We start from the raw sequence: 24,170 nt of genomic DNA on the forward strand, positions 1-24,170 counted from the left end.
AACTTCATCTACTTGCCTTGTTTGTTTGATGCTGCCTCACTGCAGTGCGAGTCAATAAAACTTTGTGCATCGACACACACAACTTCCAGCACCCGCCAACTGGGCCAAAATGGGGATTAGCAAAGCTGCTTTTCTCTTTCTTTTCTTGCTCAGCTCAGGTAAGAGTCTTTGCCTTCTGCTTGGTCAGGTGAGATGGGGGCCACATGCTTGCATTTGTGGAAGGTAGGTCCCCAAATCTCTGTGTCACCACTGACCTGGACAGTGATGGATTTAGGTCTTCCTGGCCAGAGAGAGTTGCTGTTGAGCAAAGTTAGAGCTGTGGCTGCTCCAGCGTTGTGTTTGTTAGAGACATCAGAGGAGCAACAGCCTTGGTGTCTGCATGGGGAGCTAATGGCTCCCTGCAGACATGTCCCACTGCCAGAAATGGGGGCATGCTTGGAAATCAGCCTATCAAAGGCTTCCTACAAAGACATGTCTGTCTCTTATTTCAAGAGCCTTTTATCATAGGGTTGTTTCTTTTCACTGTTATTGCCAAGAAGTGTGATCCTTATTTTGATTGGTTTAAAATTTGTAAATGCGTTGTTAAAAACAAAATTACAAAGAAAAGGAAAAATTGCTCTACATACTAGTTTCAGTTTTTTTCATAGCCACAATCCTAACAGGAAATTTTTAATTCTAGGTGGTAGGTAGGCCCAAATCTGGTCAACAATATTTCCTGCAGTATTTTTGGTGCTGCAATGCTATTTTTGCAGAAGACCGTACAAATAACTTGTAACACGCAAGAATTGAGTAAGGCTCTTTGCATATATCTTTTTGGGGTTACTAGATTGTAACTCTTACAGAAATCTCAAATAAATATTCTCTGTTCTGAAAACTTTAAAATTCAATGAGCGATGGGATTCAGATGTCACATTTTTTTTCAGGTCTTTTGTATTACTACACAAGCTGTTGTATTAAAAGTTAAAAATACACTTGTGAATGTACCAACACATATAACCCCCTCACAAAAAATGCATGAGCATTTAACATGCCCCAGCATAAATAATTCTAGATATTATTTAATGTAAAGAATCGTCATCTTAATTTAAATTCTAATTTCTAAGCTTTATTTTTGCAGAAAACCAGCCTCATTGAAATCAAATACACTTCTCAAATAAGTAAGAATTTTATATGGTGGAGGAAAATACAGGATTTGGCCTTTTGTCTGCAAGACTGTTTTTGTCTGCAAATCTTTTATCAAATAGTGGAAAATATTTAATTTCTGAATAAGGCAGTAATATATCTTTCAAACACTGAAAAATTCCTTAGACATAGGGAAAATATTAGAAAGAAAATATAAAGTGTTTTTATTCAGTTTGTATATGTTTTCATTTTGTTCTTAGAGTACTATCCCCTGACACGGAATTACAACAGAAGGTGGGGGGGGGAATATTTTTATGACGCAAATCAGTTATGACCCTGTCAATATTTTAAAAATCAAACGCTATAATTATAATGACAATATTATTGTAAAGTGTCAAAACAGAACAGAATTTAAGGTTGCATGGAAGCTGCATCATAATAGGAATTCTTTACTTGTATTTCTTGTCCTTGTGGAAAGCATTGCAGCATCCCCATGATATTGTTCTAACCTAGTTTAATATTTTCTCTCAAAACTCATTTCTTCTTAATGTCACTTTTTTTTTGAAATAACTAATGGACCCAGGGACTCCTGTGCTTGTCACATGAAAATTTATTGTATACTTTTTCACTTTATCTTTTTTTTTTAGCAGCCATGCTTTTCTTTCATGCAGACTTTTGAACTTTCAGTCTTTGGGTTCAAAATCTTCCCTAGTCTACATGCAGGAAAAAAAAACAAACAGTAATTTCTCTGGGTTTGAAGTGCTAGGAGAGGAAGCATAATTTGACTTTTGTGCCTATTTTATCAGTTCTATCTTGTAGGTGCAAAATGATCTTAAAGAAAATACTCAAGTGGAGGCTGAGCTAGCAATCAGGTGATGGAATTTGACTGTACCAGGAGGCATATAAGCCTGCTTCACACCACAGAAGACTATTACTCAGGAAAGGGAAGAGTAGTTGACTTCCTAAACCTGAAAGACACTTCAGTAATGTCCCATGGAGCCCCTCAGTTACAGGATGTGGGTCTGAGTGGGACAAGGCTGCTTTCTGTCCCCCTTGCTGTCAGTGAGCTATGGCTGAGAAAGGAGAATCAGAAAAGCATGAAGAAAGAATAAGTCCTCTTCAGTGTGGCTGTTATGCATGTAGGGGAAAGCCAGTGTCTGGTTCATACCCTGTGTGTCTTTTATTCAGGAACTGGGTGAAGCTATGTATTAAAACAGGCATTATAAATGAAGTTCAATACAGAGTTACTACAAAAACTATACACTGAAGATGAGCACAGTGATAACCCCAGTGGTTGAGAATGGCTTGTTTCTTGCAAAAGCAAGAGCATTTTGAAAAGAGGCAGTTACAGCTTGGCTAATGATACCTGAGGTCATTCTATATGGGTAGATATCAGAAATGGACAATCATTGTTTCATGTCCTTCTTAAGTCCCATTTTTCCACTTTCTCCAAAGTATAGGCAACCAATGTTTTCTTTCTGAAATACCTCACTTTTTTCACTCCTTGGGTCATTATCTCTGTTCCCATCACTTTATATTGTAGGACTGTGCAACTTATAACATGACTTTTAGAATGATACAGAGCATTGTTCAAGCCGCTTCTCTGTCCTGCTTTTGCACCGGGTTTTCAGTAACGCTACCGTACGTAATAGGAAGTGAGTGCTTCCTAGTCATATTTTGTCACCATTAACCCAATTATTCCAGCAACTAAATGATGATATTACTCAACTAGGTGACAATTTAATGTGAAAGTTTGAATCATTTGCACTTTCACCTCTTTCTCTCTTTTTTTCCTTTCAGTGCAAGGAAGCATACTAGACAGCTATGTGAAAACAGAGGGAGCTTGGCTGCTTAACCCAAGGAAACAAATTTATAAGACAAATAGTAATGAAGAATGTGCGGAACAATGTGAAACTGAAACTAAATTTACTTGCAGGTAATTTTCACTGGTCCCCATACATATCTTCCATTGCAGATGATGGAGTAGTCTGCCTTATTTATCAGCAGTCTGAACTTTTGAGGGATTTCTTAGGACTATGTGTCTGAGGTTTGTTGGAAAAACAGAAGATGTATAGAAACTGAATACCTGGGACATATGGATGAAGACAGCAGAAATAGAAAACCTAAGAAAATTATGCTGAATTTTTATTGGAAAATATTATGATATCTTGGTGCACAGCTTGGCACACCGAACACCATCTTGACATGGTTTTATCAAGTTTCTTGCACTTTTTTTGCAGTAAAGAGTCATAATTTCTTGGAAATTTAGGACAGTAATCATGGTATTCCTTATGTTCATTGCAATTCCTATTATCTTGCAGATACATCTATTATTCTGAATTTTGCTAGAATGTGAGCTTACGTAACTTTTATTTACTTTGGGAAACCTTAATGATCCTAAAACCTATTTCCAGTCTGTACCACAAGCCTTTGCTCACTCTCCTGCCTCAGGAGAGCCTATTGCTTTAAGCCTATGGCTTCTGTACCAAAACCAGGGGCTTCAGCAGTACAATAGGAAACTGGAGTAATGAGGAGAGACATTTGTTACTGTGGTGGGAGGCAGTCTTCATGAGTTCTTGATCTACCACTACTGAAGTATACCTTTTGAACTCAGCATACTGATTGTCTGCAGGGCTGTTTCGAGCACTTGGTTCTCCATCAGGAGTATCCCTGGTGCTGAGTTTTTAAATGTTTTGTAACTTTGTGTTTTAAATCAAAGGAGAAAACGATGCTTATTTCAAAGAAGTGTAACCCTGAAGGGTGACAGGGGGTTGCTGACTTTGATCACATGTCTCTTTGATCTGACTCCCCTCTCTGAAAACCACAAAGAGAGGGCAGAGCTTCAGTTGTACTTGGCTCAGGAACAAGGGGAAGAAGGCAGAGAGGACAGGCCTGTGTATTAAGATTATATACTTACAGTTTGCAAGTATTATTGTTCGCTTTCCAGCCATATTCAGACACAGTATCATTCCATAGCCTCTGCCTCAGGTCTGAGACTACCATCACCTGACACTGAAATAACATCAGGATGTTTTGTCCTTGCTTGCCTAATTAATTATGTGAGATCTATTACAATCAGTAAAGGACAGATGTTATCTGGCAGGGGAGGATCTAGGGGAAGAAAGGTCAATGTTAGGCAGAGCTTTAAGGTCAGGCCAGCACTGCAACACTTTCACATTAATGCTTCAGTTCAAGTTCAGATCAATACTTCAGACTTGTTATTTTACCTTAGCAATGTGCTGGACCATACTTGTTAACTACACCCCTGCTTATAAATGTAACATTACTGAGGGACTGGGCTTCGACTAGGGGGAACTGTACCCAGCATAGTTTTGACCCAGGACAACCAGCACTCCCCAGAAAACTCATGGACGTGGTTGCCAGTGGTAAGTCCAGATGTGATCCGTCTCCTTTAGGGAGAGGCTGTGTGAACTTAGAAGTACAGGCACGCTGGGACATGACTGTTGGTGGCAAGGCTGCAGAACGGGCTTTGTCAGTATTTGCTTTCCCAATACAGACCTACTTACTGAATGTTATGTTGCTATTGACCTTTTTTTAGCTTCAGAAAAGCCAGCTGTAGAAATTGCTTAGCCTGCCAGGAGTCTTCCTTAGATGCTGTTGTAAAGGTTATACCATCTGCTCCAGTTTCATAGACTTACAGACTAGGCATTTGCTGAAAAGACAAATGTAAGCATTTTCCAAAGTGCTTACCTTGCTTCACGTGTGATGACTCAGAACAGTCACCACAAGGTAATATAAGGTCCTCGCTTGTGTGTTTTACCTGTTTCTTGGTAACTGATGAATACTGCAAAATGTCTTACTCATTGAATGACCATTTTTTTTTAAATAAGGTCAAGGTCCCTTGTGCATATATCCTCTTCAGCATGTTCTTTGGAGTCTCTGACACATTGTAAACCTCCTTTTTTACCCCTTGTCATAATTTGTTCATGTAGCTCTCTTTCAGTCTAAGCTTGATATGAAGACTTAGGAGTCAAAGTCATTGCTAAAATGAGAGATTTGTGAAGCAACACTCAATGTTGAGTATCACTAAAGAGCAGTGCTTACTGAAATTATAAGTGAATATTAGAGAAGGTGTTCAGGAAAATACTACACACATTTGGCTATTGTTTCTTCATTGCTTTCTTCTTTTGATTTCAATAGGGCCTTCTTATTCACCAGTAAAGACCAACAGTGTTTGACGCTGGCTGAGAACACCAAAACAGCAGTGCTATTCAGAAGAACAAATGCAGTTCTTTATGAAAAAAGAGGTATGTCTATGTCCTTTTTATACTATTTCACTGAAATACGTTTTCCAGTGGGACTCACATATGCTATTGTATGAGAGCTAAGCCTTCACTGGGTGAGATGAAGTGGATGGGTCAGCCCATACCTAATGCCTGGGTTTTACCACATTGCTAGTATAGCAGCAGTACCATCTAGAGCAGCAGATCAGTGCTCTAGCATCTTTCCTGCTCCCTAGATCCTAGGATCCACAGGCAGAAAAGAGCACTGTTGCTCAGGAACAGAGAAGATGCTGGGAGTAATGGAGATGCTAAAGGGTGCCTTCTCTCCTTATAAACCAGTCAATAACCTAAGGCATCTTCTCTATATCTGCTGGGGGTACTTAATTTGTTGCACATGCTTTATTTCGGATCACTTTTGTAGTAGATGAGAATTATTTGATTAAAATGTATTTGATCTATTCTTTCTGAAAATAGGAATTCTGTCTCTAAAGAATGGCAATGATGCAATTTTTCATCATCTCTTAAAAAACTATCACATTATGACAGATGCAGATAAAAAACTGTTTTAAGACCAATTCTGAATTACATAATCAATCACAGAGCTTTTGTTATATGCAGGGAAGAAGGAATATGGTTTATTTTTTATGTAATTTAAGTTTCATTGTATTGTTCTCCGGCTTCAGTAATACATATGGGAGAAAGAATCTCCTTAATGATCATTGAGATGTAAGATAATGGGGTAATCTTTGAACAGAATTACTACTGTCCTGTCTTAAATGATTAGTGAGCACTGCCTTTCATCACTTGCTTATTTGTAACTTTAAAAAAAGTATTAATATATTTGAGAATATTCAGAAATTGGAAACTATAGTATCCACCAAGAAGGTGATCTCCTTCAACAAAGAAAAGTGCATGAAAAGGAAAAAATAAACCAGGTTCTCAGTTGCCACATCATGCAAATCATGCAGTGATTTCCATACGCCAGTTCCAACCAAAAGTCAAGAATCACAGTAACTCTACTGTAAATACTCATGATCATCAGGAAACTGCATCCTGACTTCTCTGTTGACCTGCAGAGACTTGTAGGATAAGATAATGTTATGCGTATGGCACTGCAAGATTTTATGTAGTAGTTCAATAGCTTTAGCTCAATTTGCAGCTGAGAATCCAAATGACATTTTGTTCAGACATTGTGGATATAAGGAAAATAATTTTTCACAGGGAGGGTGGGTAAGCACTACATTGCCCAGACAGGCTGCAGATCTTCCACCCTTGCAGATATTGACTGGACAAATCCCTAAGTGGCCACATCCATCTCAAAAGCTGGCTGTGCTTTTTATGAAGTTTTGGACCAAAGACCACTGATGGTCCTTTGCAGCCTGAAATTTTCTGAAGCCTTTAGCCAGCTTCCTTTGTATATATATATATATATAACTGATAAATAATTTAATGTTTTGGACATATTTATATTACATCCAGAAGCTGGTGGTAATACCCCTGAATCATGATTAAGTAATGCTAAGAAATCTTTTTAGCAATTCCCATTGTAGAAGGAAAACTGAATGAATCAATTGGCAAGTAGCAAAGTCAACAAATAACTTCCATGTAAATAATCCTTACTGATTTTGCTTTAATACTGTGATTAGGAGCTAAAATGTGATTCTGGTTTATTTTTGAGGCATCCCTTGGATTTGCTGAGGTTACAACCTGGATGAGAGTTCTGCAATATCCAGAGATTATTATCTGTCCCTTTTAGTGATAGTATCCATTTAAGCAATTCTTACAGAACAGAATGGAAAACACACCTTTTACCTAGTCAGATCACATCACTGTCTCCAGCAGTTGCTGCTGTCCTGATACTTCAAGGAAATTCCTTTCACGTGCCCAGATGCTTTTGCAATACTATTGCTGAAACCAACATAATTTTTTCAGTTGAAGCAATTACTTAATGAGATCTAATTGCTCTTTAAGATTGCATTCAAAGAAATGGATGATTATTAATATAAAATTCACACTTTTAATTATTTTTCTATGGTATGTGCTATAAAAGGGAAAGTTAACCTTCTCTAACTTATAGAAAAAAGTAATGAGAATTAAAGCTAGCATTTGGGAATTCTTATCCACAAAACTGTAAATAGTTAACTCAAGGGACATGGTTTGAGTTTGGGGATCAAAGTCAGTTATTTGTCATCAGACAGAAAAAAAGCCTAAAGGTTATATAAATGGTCAAAAGTTTATGCAAACAATAAAGAGTCAGCTCTTGACTGATTCAATATGCAGTTATTGAGGGGTTTAATGCTAATTTATTGCAAAATTGAGGGATTCAAAAGGCTTTCAACTAAATTTTCTACAGTTAACTTGCCTATATATATACATTGAAATAAAGATGTTTCTAAAGGTACAACTATAAATCCTGATCTAAACTACCTGTCAGTCCACAGGAGAGCTGAATCTTATTTCAGGTTCAAATGTTAGTTCTTTTCAATTTTGACAAGACAGATCTGTGTAAAATGGTATTATTTCCCCAGATTTATATTAATCTTCTGCTTGTATGTTAGCTTTGATACTACTTTGATACTGAGAGAAACATGCAAAACAGCTCTCACAAGTATCTGATTTGGACACTATTTAAAGACATTGAGACAAGGCAGGTCACAACCTAAAATACAGATTGTTTCATTGCAGCTATGAAAGAGGAACTGGCTGATGAAATATATCCTGTGCATAGAGAAATACTAAATAAGTTTCCTGCTTAGTTTTCCAAGCCAGAGGACACATTGCCTGATAGTGGCTGTCCCTAAACTGCAGATACAGAAGCTCTGAGGGAACATGCCAAGATCTGATTTCTTTCCACTGTGCTTTTGGCAGAGCTGCCCCTTGCAACCCTGCTCTCCCCTTGCAGTAACCAGCTCTTTGCTGGGAAAACTGACTGTTCAGTCCTCCCAGGAAACCCTTTAAGGCTGCAATGGTGGTGTCGTTGCTCCCTCCTCCTGGGAAAAAATTTAACAACATCGAGCTTTGAGTTCTCATTTAGTTTAATTATTAGTAATTTAAAACAATTTAATGTTTATAAGGCAACTGATACAAACCCTGGGCTTATTCAGTGTTAAAATTCCCCTTGGCTTATATAAAGACAGGATTTCATTACTAATTCTTTTATTCCTTTTTTTCATTAGGGTGCTATTAATTTCCAAAATCTAAGAATATAAAAACATATATAATATACACCTTCTATTTTATCTGGTGCAGCAGAAAGTCATTGCTTTAGAATATCTTTCATTAATTAAATCTCATTTATCACATGGTGAATGTTAATGAAATTATGTCATCTGCTGTCTATTTTTTACTGCATAAGAAAGTCAAAATATGACCAAATGTATTTAAATATATTAGTATGAAAATGGATTTTTTATGTACTAAAATACAATGTACATGCCATGATACTGATTAATTAAACATTAATTAAACATTTCAGTTTATCTTCTGGAATGCAAGGAAGGAAAAGGAGTGGATTACAGAGGAACAGAAGCAAAAACTCAGAAAGGTGTACCATGCCAGAAGTGGGCTGATAATGCCCCCCATAAGCCAAAGTAAGGACTTTTCATATATGTTTATATATTTTATAAGTAATTTGCTTGATGTTCAAAGTCTTCTTACAAAATATTTTTCTACACTTATCTAGAATAAGATCATTCTCTGATCTGAGTGGTAACTCAGAGACCTGCAATAGGAGTTAAATGATCAATAGGGACATTGTCAGTCTTGGCAGTTGCATTTAAATTTTGTGGTCCTTACATGAGCAAAACACTAGACAGGGAAGCGTTCTGCTGAAATTAGAATTTTCCATTAATCTCACCAGAGCAAGAACTTCTCTTGGCTAAAGGTATATTATGCAGCACCTGAGACAGAGGTACACCATTTTATCAGTGAACCTACAGACAGCTGTCAGGGTAGCGTTTCCCGTATATAATGAAAAACATCCAACTGGGGTTATTTAGTAACCTCCTATTGAGAAGGCATACAATTCAGGTTACAGAGGACTTTCACATTACAGCAAGTATCTTGTCATTGCACATCCCAGGGAACATGACCTAGAGGAGACTTTTCTCTACATGCTACATGGTACTTCAGCTGAAGCAAAAATTCCTGGAAACTGAGTATGTGGAGTGTTAAAATATTAATACTCCAGTATGCTCATATTATGCTGTAATACTCAAGTATTAAAGACATGACTGGCCTTAGAGGAAGCATATTTCCTGACATCTATAGCTATAGCATGACTAACCCTTCAGCAATGGCACACAGTAGCATTTAGGAGATATCTAATGAACAACATCTACAGAATGGTCCTCAGATAAAGATTTCAGTTTTAGAGTCCTCAGCTGAACAACTGGGACGCTTTCCTTATTCCTTAATCCCATTTAAATTCTGTTCCAGTTACACACCTGAAAAATATCCCAGTGCTGGACTGGAGGAAAACTACTGCAGAAATCCTGATAATGATGAAAAGGGACCCTGGTGTTACACGACAGATCCTGCTACCAGATTTGACTACTGTAATGTTCCAGAGTGTGAAGGTCAGGATACACATACTGATTTCTTTCCCTTTTTGGAAGGTGTGTTCAAGAATATAAAATTATTCAGATATTTTTATTTTTAATTATTTGTTCCAAAATTGATTTTAGTTCAACCTGAAACTTTCCAAAGACATTTTCAACACCAACAAGGGAGATATCAAGAGACCCCCAGAACATCTATACAGTCTTTTTAATTTTTTTCTTAGCTAAAAAATGGTATATGACTGTATTCACATTTCTTAATCCTAAGATTGAACCAAACAGCAGTTGATAGTGCAAAACTCAATAAAACATGACAGCAGCAAAGCACAGATTTTCAATTATAGCTTAATAACTTTAATTTAGCCCTATTAAGAAGTATAGTCTATATATGTTGGCTTTCATTTTTTAATGGAATGCTATAAATATAATCAATTAGTTGAAGTTATCTCACCATGAAAAATAAGCTTGTACTTTCCAAAAAAAGCCCTGTCCTTCAGCCTTGTGCTCTAGTAAAGGTCTTGAGCTTCATGTGAGTTGAGTGTTTCTGCACCAGTTCCCTAAGGACTTTCTGTCTCTCTTGTCCTCACTGCACCTTGTTCCTACAGTAGAGTGTATGCACTGCAGTGGAGAAAACTACCATGGAGTAGTTGCAACAACAATGTCTGGGCTTGAATGCCAGCGCTGGGACTCACAGCAACCTCACTCACATGGATACCTCCCAGAAAAGTGAGTCAGACTCTGTGATAGGTTGTTTATTGTCAATGGTGGCATGAAGACCACCGTTCCCCAGACAGGACAATTGTTACAGACATTATTGACATTTTAAAACAATTGTTTTCTGGTTCAGTTTTCCAGAGAAGGATCTGAAGATGAACTACTGCCGTAATCCCGACGGTGAACCTCGGCCCTGGTGTTTCACTACCAGCCCAACTAAACGCTGGGAATATTGCAACATTCCTCGTTGCAGTGAGTCTGGCTTCTAGACTTGTAGATAAAAGGACATTTAGGCAGCTTGGTGCAAAGAGCTAGAACAAATAGAAGTTCCAAAGACGAAGGAAAGAATAAAAGAGTTCAGACTTCTATCTGAAAGAAAAAAAAATAAATAATCTTGAAATTAACATCTGATCACTGTTCTGAGGCCAGACATTTCTGCCATAATCTAATGGTTCTGACTGGAGCGCATTTCCCTTGATGTGTTTTACCACGACCAGTCATTTCAGTGGTTCTGGTATTCCTTCTGATGTCCTCTTTTTATGTCCAACAGTTTCACTCTTCCTAAAAATCTTTTGGCTTTTGTTTTGTTCTTCCAGTTACATTCTCCACTTTCTCAATTTCCTTTTCCTCTGAAGACCTGTCCTGGTCATGATATTTTTCCCTGGGGCTTCTCAGATCTCATCCTTGCTGTCCTTAATTCTCACCAGTTAGAGTACATCTCTTTCATACCTGCACCTATACCTGTACCTATCACTCATGTGTCTGCCACTTTCACCCCAGTTTTCTTCACAGTGTTACCACTTTAGCTCTAGGCTTTGTTCTGATGGGGCTGTAAGCAGTTGCGTTGGCTGTGTTGTATCCTGGCTGCTGTAAAAGGGCAGATGCAAATAATCTTCTGACAGTCTGAGTGCTCATGAAGATGTTAAAGTTGAAGAAAGAAAACTTCAGATTTTTTAGGTGTTTTCTCTACCTTTTGGGCTTTTCAAACATTCTGGTCTCTAAAATTTACAGCTGAAAAGCCCACCTAATTATGAAGCACAAAATGGTCTTGCTTTTGTTTCTTACCATGCCTAGAAGGCACTGCTTAATTTCAGTTTCTTTTTCTGTAACAGCAACACCCCCACCGGTTCCTGCACCAGGGCGTCAGTGTCTATCAGGAAGAGGAGAAGATTATCAAGGCACAATATCTGTTACAGAATCGGGAAATACCTGTCAGCACTGGAGTTCTCAATCTCCTCACAGACATGCTCGCACTCCTGAAAACTATCCCTGCAAGTAAGGGAAACCTCTCTATTATTCAATGTCCGTGAGAAGTACCAAGGCACAGGATTTTTCTTCAACTATATTGCAAAGCTCTTTGGTTGCATCAGCATCCATCAGCTGTTGGATTCCATCTTTTCAATTTTTTGCACATTTCTTTTTATTCAGTTCTTCATTCCTGGATACTAGTGTCTCCCCAGTTCTGATCTTCAAGGTCTGCTTGATTGACTTTCTCCCTTTTCAGTTCACCAGTTCATCCTTTTACTTTATTTTGCTCAGGTGAAGCAATGTGGAGTAAGAAAGTTACAATAATGTGGCTAGATTATTTCACCCTATGCTTCTGCCACATTGCTCTTGGCCTCAAACATGAAATACAAGCTCCTAATTCATCTAGCAATCTAGCAGATGCCTGGTTTAGCACATCCAAACACTAGTGCATTGCAATTATTCATCTAGTAAAAGGCATCACTAAATGACAGCAGAAGTTTCCCATCAGTAAATACAACAGTAAACCAGACAGCAAGGTACATTCTCCTGTTGTTCATAATCTAGGTTGACGTGAGTGGCTTTTCTTAGCTGAGTTTCCTGTTTCAGGAACCTAGAGGAAAACTACTGTAGAAATCCTGATGGTGAGAAGATGCCATGGTGTTACACTACCAACAGAACTGCTCGGTGGGAATATTGCACCATCCCCCGCTGTGATGGGACAGAGGCAGAGGCCCCTGGTAAGAACCATAGGAGACATCTGGAAGTGAAGGGTCATCGTGGTATATTTGTAAAAATCTTGGGTGCTCAGTTGTATTAGTGCTGTCACTCCCAGTATTGCTATGAATCTGTTGAACTCCTGAGCCTGGTACAGAGCCCAGGCTGAAATGTTCGGTCTGGTGGATAAGTGCAGAAGATTTTAAGTCACCTACTGACCCAGCTAAAGAACAATTGCAGTAACAGAGGTCTTTTCCTTTTGCCAAGTAGTGATTCCCTCCACTTGTAAATTTTTAAATGCTCCATGGAAAAGTTAATTAGTGTTACATGCCAGCTCCTGAAAATGGAATTTATAGCAAAACCAAGGTGATTTCAGAGCACTGAAACAAGACTCAAAAAAAACCCAACCAAAATAAAATTCTCCTTACACAAGGCAGGCTTGTTCCACACATGCAACTGTGGCAAAGCCACAGACATTCCCTTGCTGTGGAGAAGTTTTGATCCATATGTGAACTATTTGCATCATTAGCTGAAATAACCCCCCATGCAGGATAGTAAAGTTGATGTACAAGTGTTTTTAATCTAGCACATCATTAAATTTTTAAAAGCATTTTGGAAAGCTTCCTTTTGATCTACAATCTGAGAAGGATTCTGTTACAGAGAGCGTGCTGCGGTTGTTAGCAAAATACTCTGGCTTGTTGTTGTATATTAGATTTCTAGGCTTATGTGTAAATGTCAATATATTAAGATGCAAGAGACTGGTTTCTGTTATTCACTACAGCTGTTGATGTGCCTGAGCAGGCCCAAATTACTGAGGAATGCTATCAAGGCAATGGTGTGACTTACCGTGGCACAGCTTCTTTCACTCTCACGGGAAAGAAATGTCAAGCCTGGAGCTCAATGTCACCGCACCGACACAACAAAACAGCAGAGCAGTTCCCAAATGCGTATGTGTATTTCCCATTTCCATGTTTCATCGGATGAGTATTCATGAATTTGGTTTGATTTGCAGCGCCTTTCATTACAATGATTTAATGCTGGGAAGGGAGCATACTTGATAAAAATAATCTCTTTCTTTACTTCTCTTTTTAATATGGAAATATTTTCTGTTAACCTCATCTTGAAACAAGCCACAGTTGTCACTATTATGCTTTAGACTAATTAATTATGTATTTCTACCTTGTTTTTAAAGGAATTAAGAATTATTGTAAATTTTCCCTTATACCAAAATGAACTGTGTCTATACATGATCTTATTCATGAGTTCAAGTCTTTGCTTCCTGTTCTGCAATTCATTAGAGCTTTGAAGAAATAATGGGTTATTTTCTTAATTCTAATATTAGTTATTTATTTATTTTAAAAAAAAACAGTTTCTTCTTAAAAGCTGCTAGTGGTGGACTTGGCAGCCCTGGTGTAATGGGTTGGACTTGATGATCTTGGAGGTCCTTTCCCACCTTGTCGATTTTATGATTCTATGAATGTATTTGAAAAAGCAGAAGTGATTACATCTTTAATATACATATGTGCATTTATTTATATGGATTTGTAAACAGTATTCTACTATAAGCATTAATCACTAAATAAGTATTTGGTATATTTCAATATTCTGCATATGTTTCTTGATTATGCTGAAAAAAGGATTTCTGTCGCATATGTCATATGTGACACGTGGTAGTGCTGACTCTGTAACACACCTGCTTTTTAAAACGTTCTTTTAGGTTCTCAGAGAAGTGGCATAGATAGGAATATAATATGCGTGCATTTGTAGGGACCTGAGGCAGAATTATTGCAGAAACCCAGATGCCGATAGCCGCCCATGGTGCTACACCACTGACCCCAGGGTGAGATGGGAGTATTGCGATCTGAAGAAGTGCGATGACCATCTATCAGTGACTTTACCAAAACCTCCTCAGACAACCCTGGAGCCAAATCCTGGTGAGACTGCTTTCAGCTTCCCCCAGAAATGCTCATAACCAGCAAGCTGGTTTTTATGGAAATGGCACCAAGAATTTAATGAGGATGAAACACAAGAAACTCTAGATAATTAGAAACTTAATATAATACTGTATCCACTCTCTTCATTTTCTGAAGTTTCTTGTAGAATTTTATAGCAGGGGGATTTTAAACTAGTCTCACATCTTTCATCTGCTACATCTGGCAATATTGGAAACACAAGGAAACAGATGGCTTGTAGTCTCCACACTACTGTGGGAGGGTTACTAGCAATGACAGCAAATGCAGAGGTGATGGCATTTTGCTGGCAACTATTCCAAAAAAGTCTTTTCCTGGGCCATGCATTCATATTTCCCACCAGAGAACAGCTGGCTCTTTTAATTCAGTTCAGATGCAAGTTCGTTATGCAGTAGAATGTTAGAGATCTTCAATTTTTCCTTTTTTGCTATAACATGTTCTTTGGGTTAGAAGGTTAATTCTGCCTGAACATGTACCACTGCTTTTTACCTACTATAAAATGTGGCTTTGGACAGATAGCAGTGCCTGTAAGGAAAACACTTTATGAGTGCGTGGTCTTTGTGGTCCTTGCTTCTAGAGTCAGAGGTGTGAACTGAATCTAAGATTCTTTGATTTCTGACTTTCAAAATGAAATGCTTAAAATACAAAGAAATGAAAATGTGATTGTTAGCCATCATTGTCACTATGTTGTTCTTCTTTCCTTGTATACATAGTAAGTCCTGGTAGTGTTTTTTCACATTTAGTTTTGCTTCATTACCATCAAGTATGGATGTGGTCCATTAGGTCACATCTAACAATCATTTCCTTTTCCTTTTTCTTCACAGATTGCATTCATGGTGATGGTAAAGATTATCGTGGCACAGTGGCAAAAACTGCAAGGGGCAGAACTTGCCAAGAGTGGAGTTCTCAGAAACCTCATAGCCATGACTATTTCACTCCCATGACTCATCCAGGAGCAGGCCTGGATAAAAATGTAAGCAGATGTTCATTTAATACTTGCTGTCCTTTGAGCTTTGCCTGTCATCTCCACGGTCCCTCAGCAAGAATTTCATGATAGCTCTTTGTAAATTATTATCCTTAGCTCAGCCCAAGAACCTGATCATGATAGTTCTTGTTGACATGAGCAGTCGGTACTTCTGTGGGACAGAGAGAAGCTCTGTTGAACATTTCTGCACCCCAGACAAGGGGCTTCAGATAAGCACTTGCTTCATCTTGCTACTGAGGACTAACTGAGCCTGGTCTGTGGGCAACATCTCTGCTGCCTCTGTCAGAAGGAGCACTTGGGGTCATAGGTTTCAGTAGTAACAGTGAGTGAGATAGGAATCCAACATTCAGTGCAAGTTCCTTGAGATATATAGCTGATGGATTGCAGCCCCCATCCTCTACTAATTCACCCTCCAGCCCTCCAGCTTCTCTTGCAGTCTATTATACAAGGATATACATGCACCAGACCCATCCTGTAAGTCATGTGCCATCTCTAGCCTTCATCTGCATAGTCCCAACACAGGTACTCATCGCTGGTTCTCTAGACTTTTAACACCCCATATACAATACTTGCCTGGTTTATGGCAAGCTCTGTATGTAATATAATGAGCTTGTTTGATGCTGCCAGTTTGAACTATGTTTTTCTCCAGGTAAATGATTTTAGAGTTTGCTTTAGTCAATCCTCTGATGGCATCATATACCCTGTACTCAATTCCAGCTCAGACTGGGGAAACTGCCTCCGAAAAACTGCTTGTTGTTAACTTTTTGGTTCTCACATTTGTCAGGACCTCTTGGGAAAGGAAACAAATATTTTCTCCTAAGACATGGGTTATATTTCAGAATAAGGAAAGGAACCAGAAAAATACCTGGTACCATGCAGTTGTGTGGGGTGTCTGTGCTGAGCAGAGACTGGTCAATGTGGCCAGTAAGACAGAGAGAGATTCAGCTAACCAGGCACCCCACGTCAGGGAAAGCATTGCACCCCTGCCTCTGGGACTCATAAGCATCACTAAGTTATGCAAGAGAAGCTTACACAATACCCATGCAAGCAGAGTGGGTGTGAAAAGACCTCAGGGCTGACCCTGCTGCTCCTACTATCTGCTGTGGGAGCAGGAGTAGACAGTTTAGTACCTTAGAAAATCCCATCCTAGATCAAGATCTCTTATTATTTGAGAGCTCAGAGGTCCAAGCTTGCACTAGTGAAGCTTACAAGGTGAAGACAGTTGAAAAGGTTCCATTTTTATTATCTTTTTCTAAACTCACAAAACAAATGGAAAAATGAAACAAATTTTCACAAAAGAAATTGGAAATCATCAGAAAGGAAGTAGAAAAAATATTTCCAAAATTTAATTTTATTTTATTTTTAAGCATATATTGGTAGGCTTTTTTGTCCCCTGGTTAATAGTTGGTGGTTTTATTCTTTGTTACAGTATTGCAGGAATCCTGATGGAGATGTGAATGGGCCTTGGTGCTACACAACAGACCCAAGGAAAGCCTGGGAGTACTGTGACATTCCCAAGTGCCGTAATTATTGTTTTAAAGACTACTGTCTCTCTTTTCTATAACTTTTTATGATAAATGGAGGACATTCAGTGATTAATCTGAAAGACTGATTGAAGCAATAGCTTTAGATTGGAAATTAAGGCTGTGGGGAAGTGGCACTCAAAATCTGTGTCTGAAGTCTTAAGAATGGTGCTGATTCCTTTGGAAGCCCCAGAGGCCAGATGTACCTGGAGGCAGTGAAGCTCATGAAGGTTTTGCCATGTGTTTCAAGTTGGGGTTGTTCCTGTGGAGATTGCCCATGCTCCTGCCTGGTGTACCTGGCATAATAACCTTGTTTAGCATGTGGCTGAACAAGGAATGCTCTTAGCCCAGCAAAATTTTTGCTACCCCTGCTCATGTAGCTCTGGTTCTGTCCTGGATGTAAAACAGATTTCCCTTCCTCTGATACTGTACCATAACAGATATCTGAAAAGTGCATCTGGCCCAAAATATTTAACCAAATGCCTTTGTCTTTGTTACTAGTAATCAAGCCATTCAGTACTTTGAATGAGGTGGTGCAACAAATGATGTTGCATTTTACATGATTTCAAAATCATTTACAATGATTTCATGTCCATCAGCAATAAAAACTGTGCACGGAAGAGAGTAGTTCCCATTCAAAAAAAGGGCGACTTCCTTGGAGCTCTATTCTCTCAGCTGTCAGCAGCAGAAAATGTGCTCTGATCAAAATCCTAAAATGAAGCGAACAAGAAAAAGAAGGATGCTCTATAACATGTACATACTGTAACTGTAAAAAAACTACTGCATTGAAAGTGTTGGTCTGGGACCTTAGAGTTAAAAGATGGCATTTTCATATGGTTATTGTACTCAATTTGAAGATCCCCATTTATTATAAAATTAATACTTTTTTCTGTTCAGATGTTCAGCTAAATAACAGAGAAAACGTGGGATTTGTCTTCAGTTTCATTAGTTAGTTCCTTTTGCTGACAACAAATTCTAAATTCTTTGTTGATAAGAGTCAGTTTCCCAAGGCTAAATAAGAGCTACCTGGTCTTAATAACTCAGAGACATCTGAAGATCCTGAGATAAGAGTGGACAAAATTTTGTTCCACACAGACAGTGGTTGAATTTCATGTGCTGTACCACCAAGATTCATTTAAAACCAGATGTCAGTGTAGTTTTTGCATCGCTGGTACCCGTAAGGGTCCATTTAAAGAAGTTGGAAGAATTTATTTTTTCTCTCTCTGTTTCCTTCTCTTTCCTCTTCTATTTATTTTTTTTTTTGCTGTCTGACTGTGGATTTACTCACATGTGATTTGCTGACCACTAAGAAGGTTATGTTAGAAAAAAATTGCCAGGTGTGCTTACGTATTCCAGATGAAGGTAGCCTTATAAAAGATAGGTGGTGCATGGTATATAATTGCCTGCAGCAAATCAAAAGCTGGTGTGAGAAATTTAGCAGGTTCATGTTCTAGTTTTCTGAGTTCACAGTGAGCGTACAACGAAAACACTGAAGTTCCTTATAGTGATTTTTTTTGTTTTGTTTGCTTATCCTGTAGCTCCTGCCCAGTATGAGTGTGGAAAATCCAAGTTCAGACCAAAGCTGTGTGCTCAAAGGATTGTTGCTGGGTGTATTTCGCATCCACACTCCTGGCCGTGGCAAATCAGTCTCCGGACAAGGTATAGCTATTCCTCATTACATTAGACTTTGCACACAAGGAAACTTTGCCTGTCACAGGATGTTATAGTTTGTGTTTGCAGCATTCTAAACTTGGTATTAATTTAAAAATAGCTCAAGGCTATATTATGTGTGCTAATCATAAAGAAGATCATTTAGACAACCAAGAATGCTCCAGTTTGCGATAAATACCTATAGAATCAGTACAACTGCTATTTTCAATGAAAGGCAGAATGATTTTAAATCTGTCACTATATTCTATGTTAAAAATGGTATCCTATGAGTAGAAGCAACAGTTTGAAGTATGGCTAGTACAGATCCTGATCAGTCCTTCCACATAAGTGTTAAATCTTACTGCAAAGTTATTAGAAAAACTAGGAATCAAGGCCAGTTGCAGAGCTTTCTGATTATGATCACAGCTAGATAGAAGTCAGAATCTCTAACATGGTATACATCACTGCACATAAGGTTTTCCATGAATAGAAATACTGGTTAAGAGCAAAGATCTAAGTGTTTTCCTACAGGGTCTTACAAAACACATCCACACAACACTACCATCACTGTAACAAATATTGTTCAAGCAAATCTGTTTCTTAATGAAAATGCTTAATAAACATTTAGATTGTTCGTTTAATTTGTAAAGGCATACATGTTAGAAGGATTACCTCAAGAACTGCAGTAGAATTAATGTCCCACCTTAAACCAATGCCTTTTTCATTATTTTTTTCTCTATTCCAGTTTTGGCCTGCATTTCTGTGGAGGAACTCTGATAGACCCTCAGTGGGTTCTTACTGCTGCTCACTGCTTAGAAAAGTAAGTATCTGTTATAGCCTGCACCAGCATTTTTTTACACCAGGTAGAAAATCAAAGGAGAAACAAAATGGAGTCAATAACTAACCAGAGCTGTCTCTCAATTCAGCTTACAGCAGTTGAGAATTGAAGCAAGCTTAGTCATCATTCATTAAAGCAGAGTTTTGACTGAAGAAACAGAGACATAGCGACAACTTTTGCCAACTTTATTTCATCATGACCATAATAGGGATTAAGAAATTAAGTTTGTGCCAATGATGGTCTCTTTTTCCTGGCTTTGCCAGAGCAAGGTACCAAATAACCTCTAAGTGGTCTATGTCTTGGGTGTGTTTTTTGTCAGCTCACCATGTGCAATCATTTCCAATAGGTCCTCGAGGCCATCTGCATATAAAGTATACCTTGGATTACACAGAGAAAGAGCATTGGAGACATCAGTCCAAAAACGAGATGTTGAGAAATTATTCAAGGAACCACACAGGGCAGACATTGCTCTACTAAAATTGAGCAGGTACTCTTTCACCTGAAGCATTCCTTCATTCTGAGGGGACAAGTTGACTAAGTAGTCATTGTTGGTGTTATGGAAATGTGTGTTTCTGTACACACTGTGTTCAATCAGTGACTTAAGACCCTCTCTTTTTTCCCTTTCTACAGAAGTTCCAGCGGAAAATAAGGTGATTCAGCTGCAGGGCTTCAGAAAGGGAAAGGGCTGCCTTGGGAGGGGAGGAGGGCTAGGGACAGTGACCCAGGCTGGCAAAGCAGTGGGTGCCATATGCTGAGAGGTGAAGCAGTGGTAGCAGAGTAGCAAAAGTTAATGCCTAGAGGAGCTTTCAGGCTCTGTTTCTACCTGCTTTTACCTTGATAAGGTAATGAGGATTGAAAGCTGAAATATTAGCATGATATCCCACCATACAGTTTCCATGCTGTGGTGGGAACATTTCTTCTTCCAGCAAGTCTGTCCAGTGTGCAGGCAAACAGAATGCACATTTGATGCAATACCCAGTATGTCCCTTCTTGTATCTGTTTCCATTCATCTGAGACTCTTGCTGAGGCAATGTGCAATCAAAAGAAATACTTCCATACAGCTGCAAGCAGATGTGAATATATGGTGCTTGTGCTTTGATTTCTGTGGCTGCAATGCAGGTCCAGAACAGATGCAGGGTTACAATTAATGTGTCTTATTAATTGAGCCTAGCCTTAGCTGTGTACAAAGGCAAGTCAGACTGACTTGGGTTTTGTTATGTGCTAAGTGTCCAGTTTGAAAGTGATTGATAGTCAGACTGGATGCAGATAGAGCAAACTGATACCTATGTGTTAAATACCACTAATTCGTACCACTAAGTAATTTTGTGATTAGGTGTTCTTGGCTATGAAAGTCATTTAGGTTAGTAAGTTTGGTATCACAAGCCTTTAACTGTTCTCCATTTCAGATCTTTCCCTTTCATGGGTTCTGAGGGATTAGAGCCTAAAACAAAAGAGGTTTTGTGCATCAGGAGAAAAAATTTACCTGTCTAATGCTCCATCCCTGACAGTGCTCAAGGCCAGGATGGACAGAGCCTTGGGCACCATGGTCTAGGGTGAGGTGTCCCTGCCCATGGCAGGGGTGTTGGAACTAGATGATCTTAAGGTCCTTTCTGACCCAAACCATTCTGTGATTCTATGATTCTATGGAGCTCAGGATTTCAAGGAAAAAAGGCTGACTGTATATAAAATCTTTTTGGAAGCTTGAAGGTGCTATCAGGGAGAAATATGCTAATGATTGTTTCTGTATGAGTCTCTTTGTTTGTTTCTTTCAGCCCAGCAATTATTAATGATCATGTAATCCCAGTTTGTTTGCCTAAAGAAAATGCTGTGTTAGGAGGAAGAGAGGAGTGCTACGTGACAGGCTGGGGAGATACAAAGGGTGAGACAGTATTAACACATCTGAAAGCCCTGTGTTTGGAGATTGTTACATACTTGTATCCAAACCTCCCCTCACAAGTTTGCATGCATAAATATTTCATCAAAATTCATCAGGTACTGCCATTCTTTCCACTGTCTCCTTCTGGTAGAGATTCTCCCAAATCTTTCTGAGCTATGCAAACTGAAACCCCCTAAACAATATTAAAGGAGGAGTATCAGACATAAGAACCTGCTAACTCTTACCTCTCAGTCCACTCTGCTTTTCCCCCAAGTGGGCTTTTACGAAGTCAGGTGGAAAGGTTTTCTGGACATAGTCTGTTTCTTAATCACATGAAGCTAAGTTTGCTCAACCAGCCTGGTTCACATCTCACACAAATATAAATGTAACTTTCATTTTCAAACCTCTCACTCTGTCTTGGTTGATAAGGGCATCAGTACCTTCTCTGCCTCCTTGTTTCTGCCCAATGGATTACTTCAAACCTCCCTTCTTCCACAGAGAAATAAACTCAGATACAGAGAAATAAAATAGCTTGCTAATGACTCCGACAGATATCAGTTGATACTGGATACATATGGATGTAGTGTGGGAGCAGGAAGGTCGATGAGTGCAGCACAGACTTTGATGGATGGTGGAGGCTGACAAATACTATAATACTGATAATGCTTACTGATTTTGCTATATTGCCATATTATGGGTAAAAAGTATATGCACAATGCATAAACACTATGCTTATTTTACTGCTTATCTATATCTTGATGTTTGTTTTGTGTAGATGTTAAGTTTGTCATGTATTGTGATTTGGATTTGTTTTTATTTTCAAAGGAACTGGTGGTGATGGCTACTTAAAGGAAACTGGCTTCCCTGTGATCGAGAATAAAATATGCAATCGCCCTGAATTTTTGAACGGTAGAGTCAAAAAACATGAGCTCTGTGCTGGTAATATTCATGGTGGCACAGATAGCTGCCAGGTAAGAAAGTCTGTGAGCACATCAGTTCTTTGTGAGCACATTTAAATCAAATAGTGCTTTGCTTTCTGGCCCTTAGAGGCTCAGAACTGGACTTCAGATATGCTACACCATGTGGCATACAAGCTGGAAAATGCAAGTAGACAAGTACATTCTGCTCCTCTCTTTCTCCCTTGTCTGCGGCTCAGAAGTGGGGAGGATCATTTTTCAGATAAGCCTGAACTACAGAGCACATGGTAATACACATCTGCCTGAGCAAGTGTATTGAAGCCAACTTAGAATGACTAACAATCTGACTTTTTTTACAAGAGCACTTTGCTTGCCTCAGTTAGACTAGCTCTAATATCCAACGTAGCTCAGTTAACAACCTGAGACATTTCAGTTAGGAGTCAAGGAACAATGCACTGGACCATGCCATACAGAGAGATACCAGGGGCCAAAGAAGTACTAACTTTCAAGTGTCAGTGCCAGTACCTGTGAAAATCACACTGGATGAGGCAAAATGAATGCTGGACTTGGCTTTTGCTGAAAAGGAGGAATATGGTTGGGAATACCTCATCTCACAAGTGTGGCATGAAGGCTTTCTTCAGAATTCTAGGATTTGAAACTGGGTTCTTCAGTTTCTTTAAATGAAAGGGGTTAGAAAACTTAACATACTGAATCTAGATGGAAACTTTCCTCCCTGAAATACTAGAGATGACTCTATAAAGAAGTGTGAAAACAGCAGACTGCCTTCCCCAGCCAACAGGTCAATGCCATTGCCCCAGCACAGCAGCTACCCTATGCACAAGCACTGTGGCAGGCAAGCTGCACTCGTGTTAAGTTGCATGGCTTGAAGGCATGCATTCACTTGGTCTTGGATCATCTAGTAACAACAGGAAACTGTGAATACCTCAGAGAAGAGAGGGAGGGAGGAAGTGCAGTTTAAGTTACTGAGGGCAACAAGATTCCTTCCAACCAAATCTCATCTCTACAAAACTAAACGTAATACCTGGGTGGGAGGAAAAGATGATGTTGCATAAGTGTACAACAACATGCATAGATGGCTCTTCTCTAGCTAGGGTTGCAGTGTTTTCTTATCACTTGTGCAGTCCTTACATGTGAGAAGTACTTCTGTCTCTGTGCCTCCTGTCTGTCCATGAAGGAATCATCCTCTTCTTTCTCTGTTTAGGGGGACAGTGGAGGACCTCTAGTCTGTCTGGATCAAGATAAATTTGTCCAACATGGAGTCACCTCTTGGGGCCTTGGCTGTGCTCAACCCATGAAACCTGGTGTTTACGTTAGGGTTTCCACTTATATTCCTTGGATTAAGAGTGTAATGGAAAGCAATTGATCCTGTGTATGGACTTCCCTCTCCTGGAAAGCAGCATGCACGTTAGACGTACAAGATTCCAAGTGCAATATTAAAGCTACAATCATTCATAAGAAAGTAAAATAAATATGATCATCCATTTTAATTTTTTATAAATTAAGAGTTATTGCCAAGAAACCCAACTGGCAATGTGTTACCCTCTTTCTATGTATTCTATGGTTTCCTATGTTTGACGATAGACTTACCCACCTCTGAAATAGGTGTCTAAAATCCCAACCTCAACTGTAGCTAGACATCTGCATTTCAATCTTTTGTTAAGCTCTACAATAACCTTTTCCTCTAAGGCTGACTTTCCAAGATGTTGTGCTTCCAACAAAGGAAGAAAGGAGCATACTTCTCATTTCCTATGAGTTTCAGAGCTTCTACCAAATTAATGATACAAACCAA

At 38.9% G+C, this 24,170-nt stretch overlaps 1 protein-coding gene across 2 annotated transcripts; it reads left to right on the plus strand.

Annotated features, from left to right (window-relative positions):
- On the plus strand, positions 1 to 23,868 carry LOC134175656 (plasminogen-like). Of its 2 annotated transcripts, none has more exons than XM_062641854.1 (19): positions 1 to 158; positions 2,923 to 3,058; positions 5,284 to 5,390; positions 8,842 to 8,956; positions 9,804 to 9,943; positions 10,531 to 10,651; positions 10,773 to 10,891; positions 11,752 to 11,914; positions 12,494 to 12,624; positions 13,383 to 13,548; positions 14,369 to 14,535; positions 15,396 to 15,544; positions 16,986 to 17,079; positions 18,618 to 18,738; positions 19,475 to 19,549; positions 19,914 to 20,054; positions 21,340 to 21,446; positions 22,269 to 22,414; positions 23,583 to 23,868. In XM_062641854.1, exons 1-19 carry the CDS (start codon positions 110 to 112, stop codon positions 23,742 to 23,744), a joined length of 2,409 nt encoding a protein of 802 aa, XP_062497838.1. In that variant the 5' UTR covers positions 1 to 109; the 3' UTR covers positions 23,745 to 23,868. The 2 variants fall into 2 exon arrangements, with proteins under 2 accessions (XP_062497838.1, XP_062497839.1); XM_062641855.1 differs by having other exon boundaries at positions 10,534 to 10,651.
- Positions 23,869 to 24,170: the final 302 nt, after the last annotated feature.

This window comes from Pezoporus occidentalis, unplaced genomic scaffold (assembly GCF_034315485.1).
Source record: "Pezoporus occidentalis ecotype Australia unplaced genomic scaffold, CSIRO_AGI_Poc_V1 ctg7, whole genome shotgun sequence".
NCBI lineage: Eukaryota > Metazoa > Chordata > Aves > Psittaciformes > Psittacidae > Pezoporus > Pezoporus occidentalis.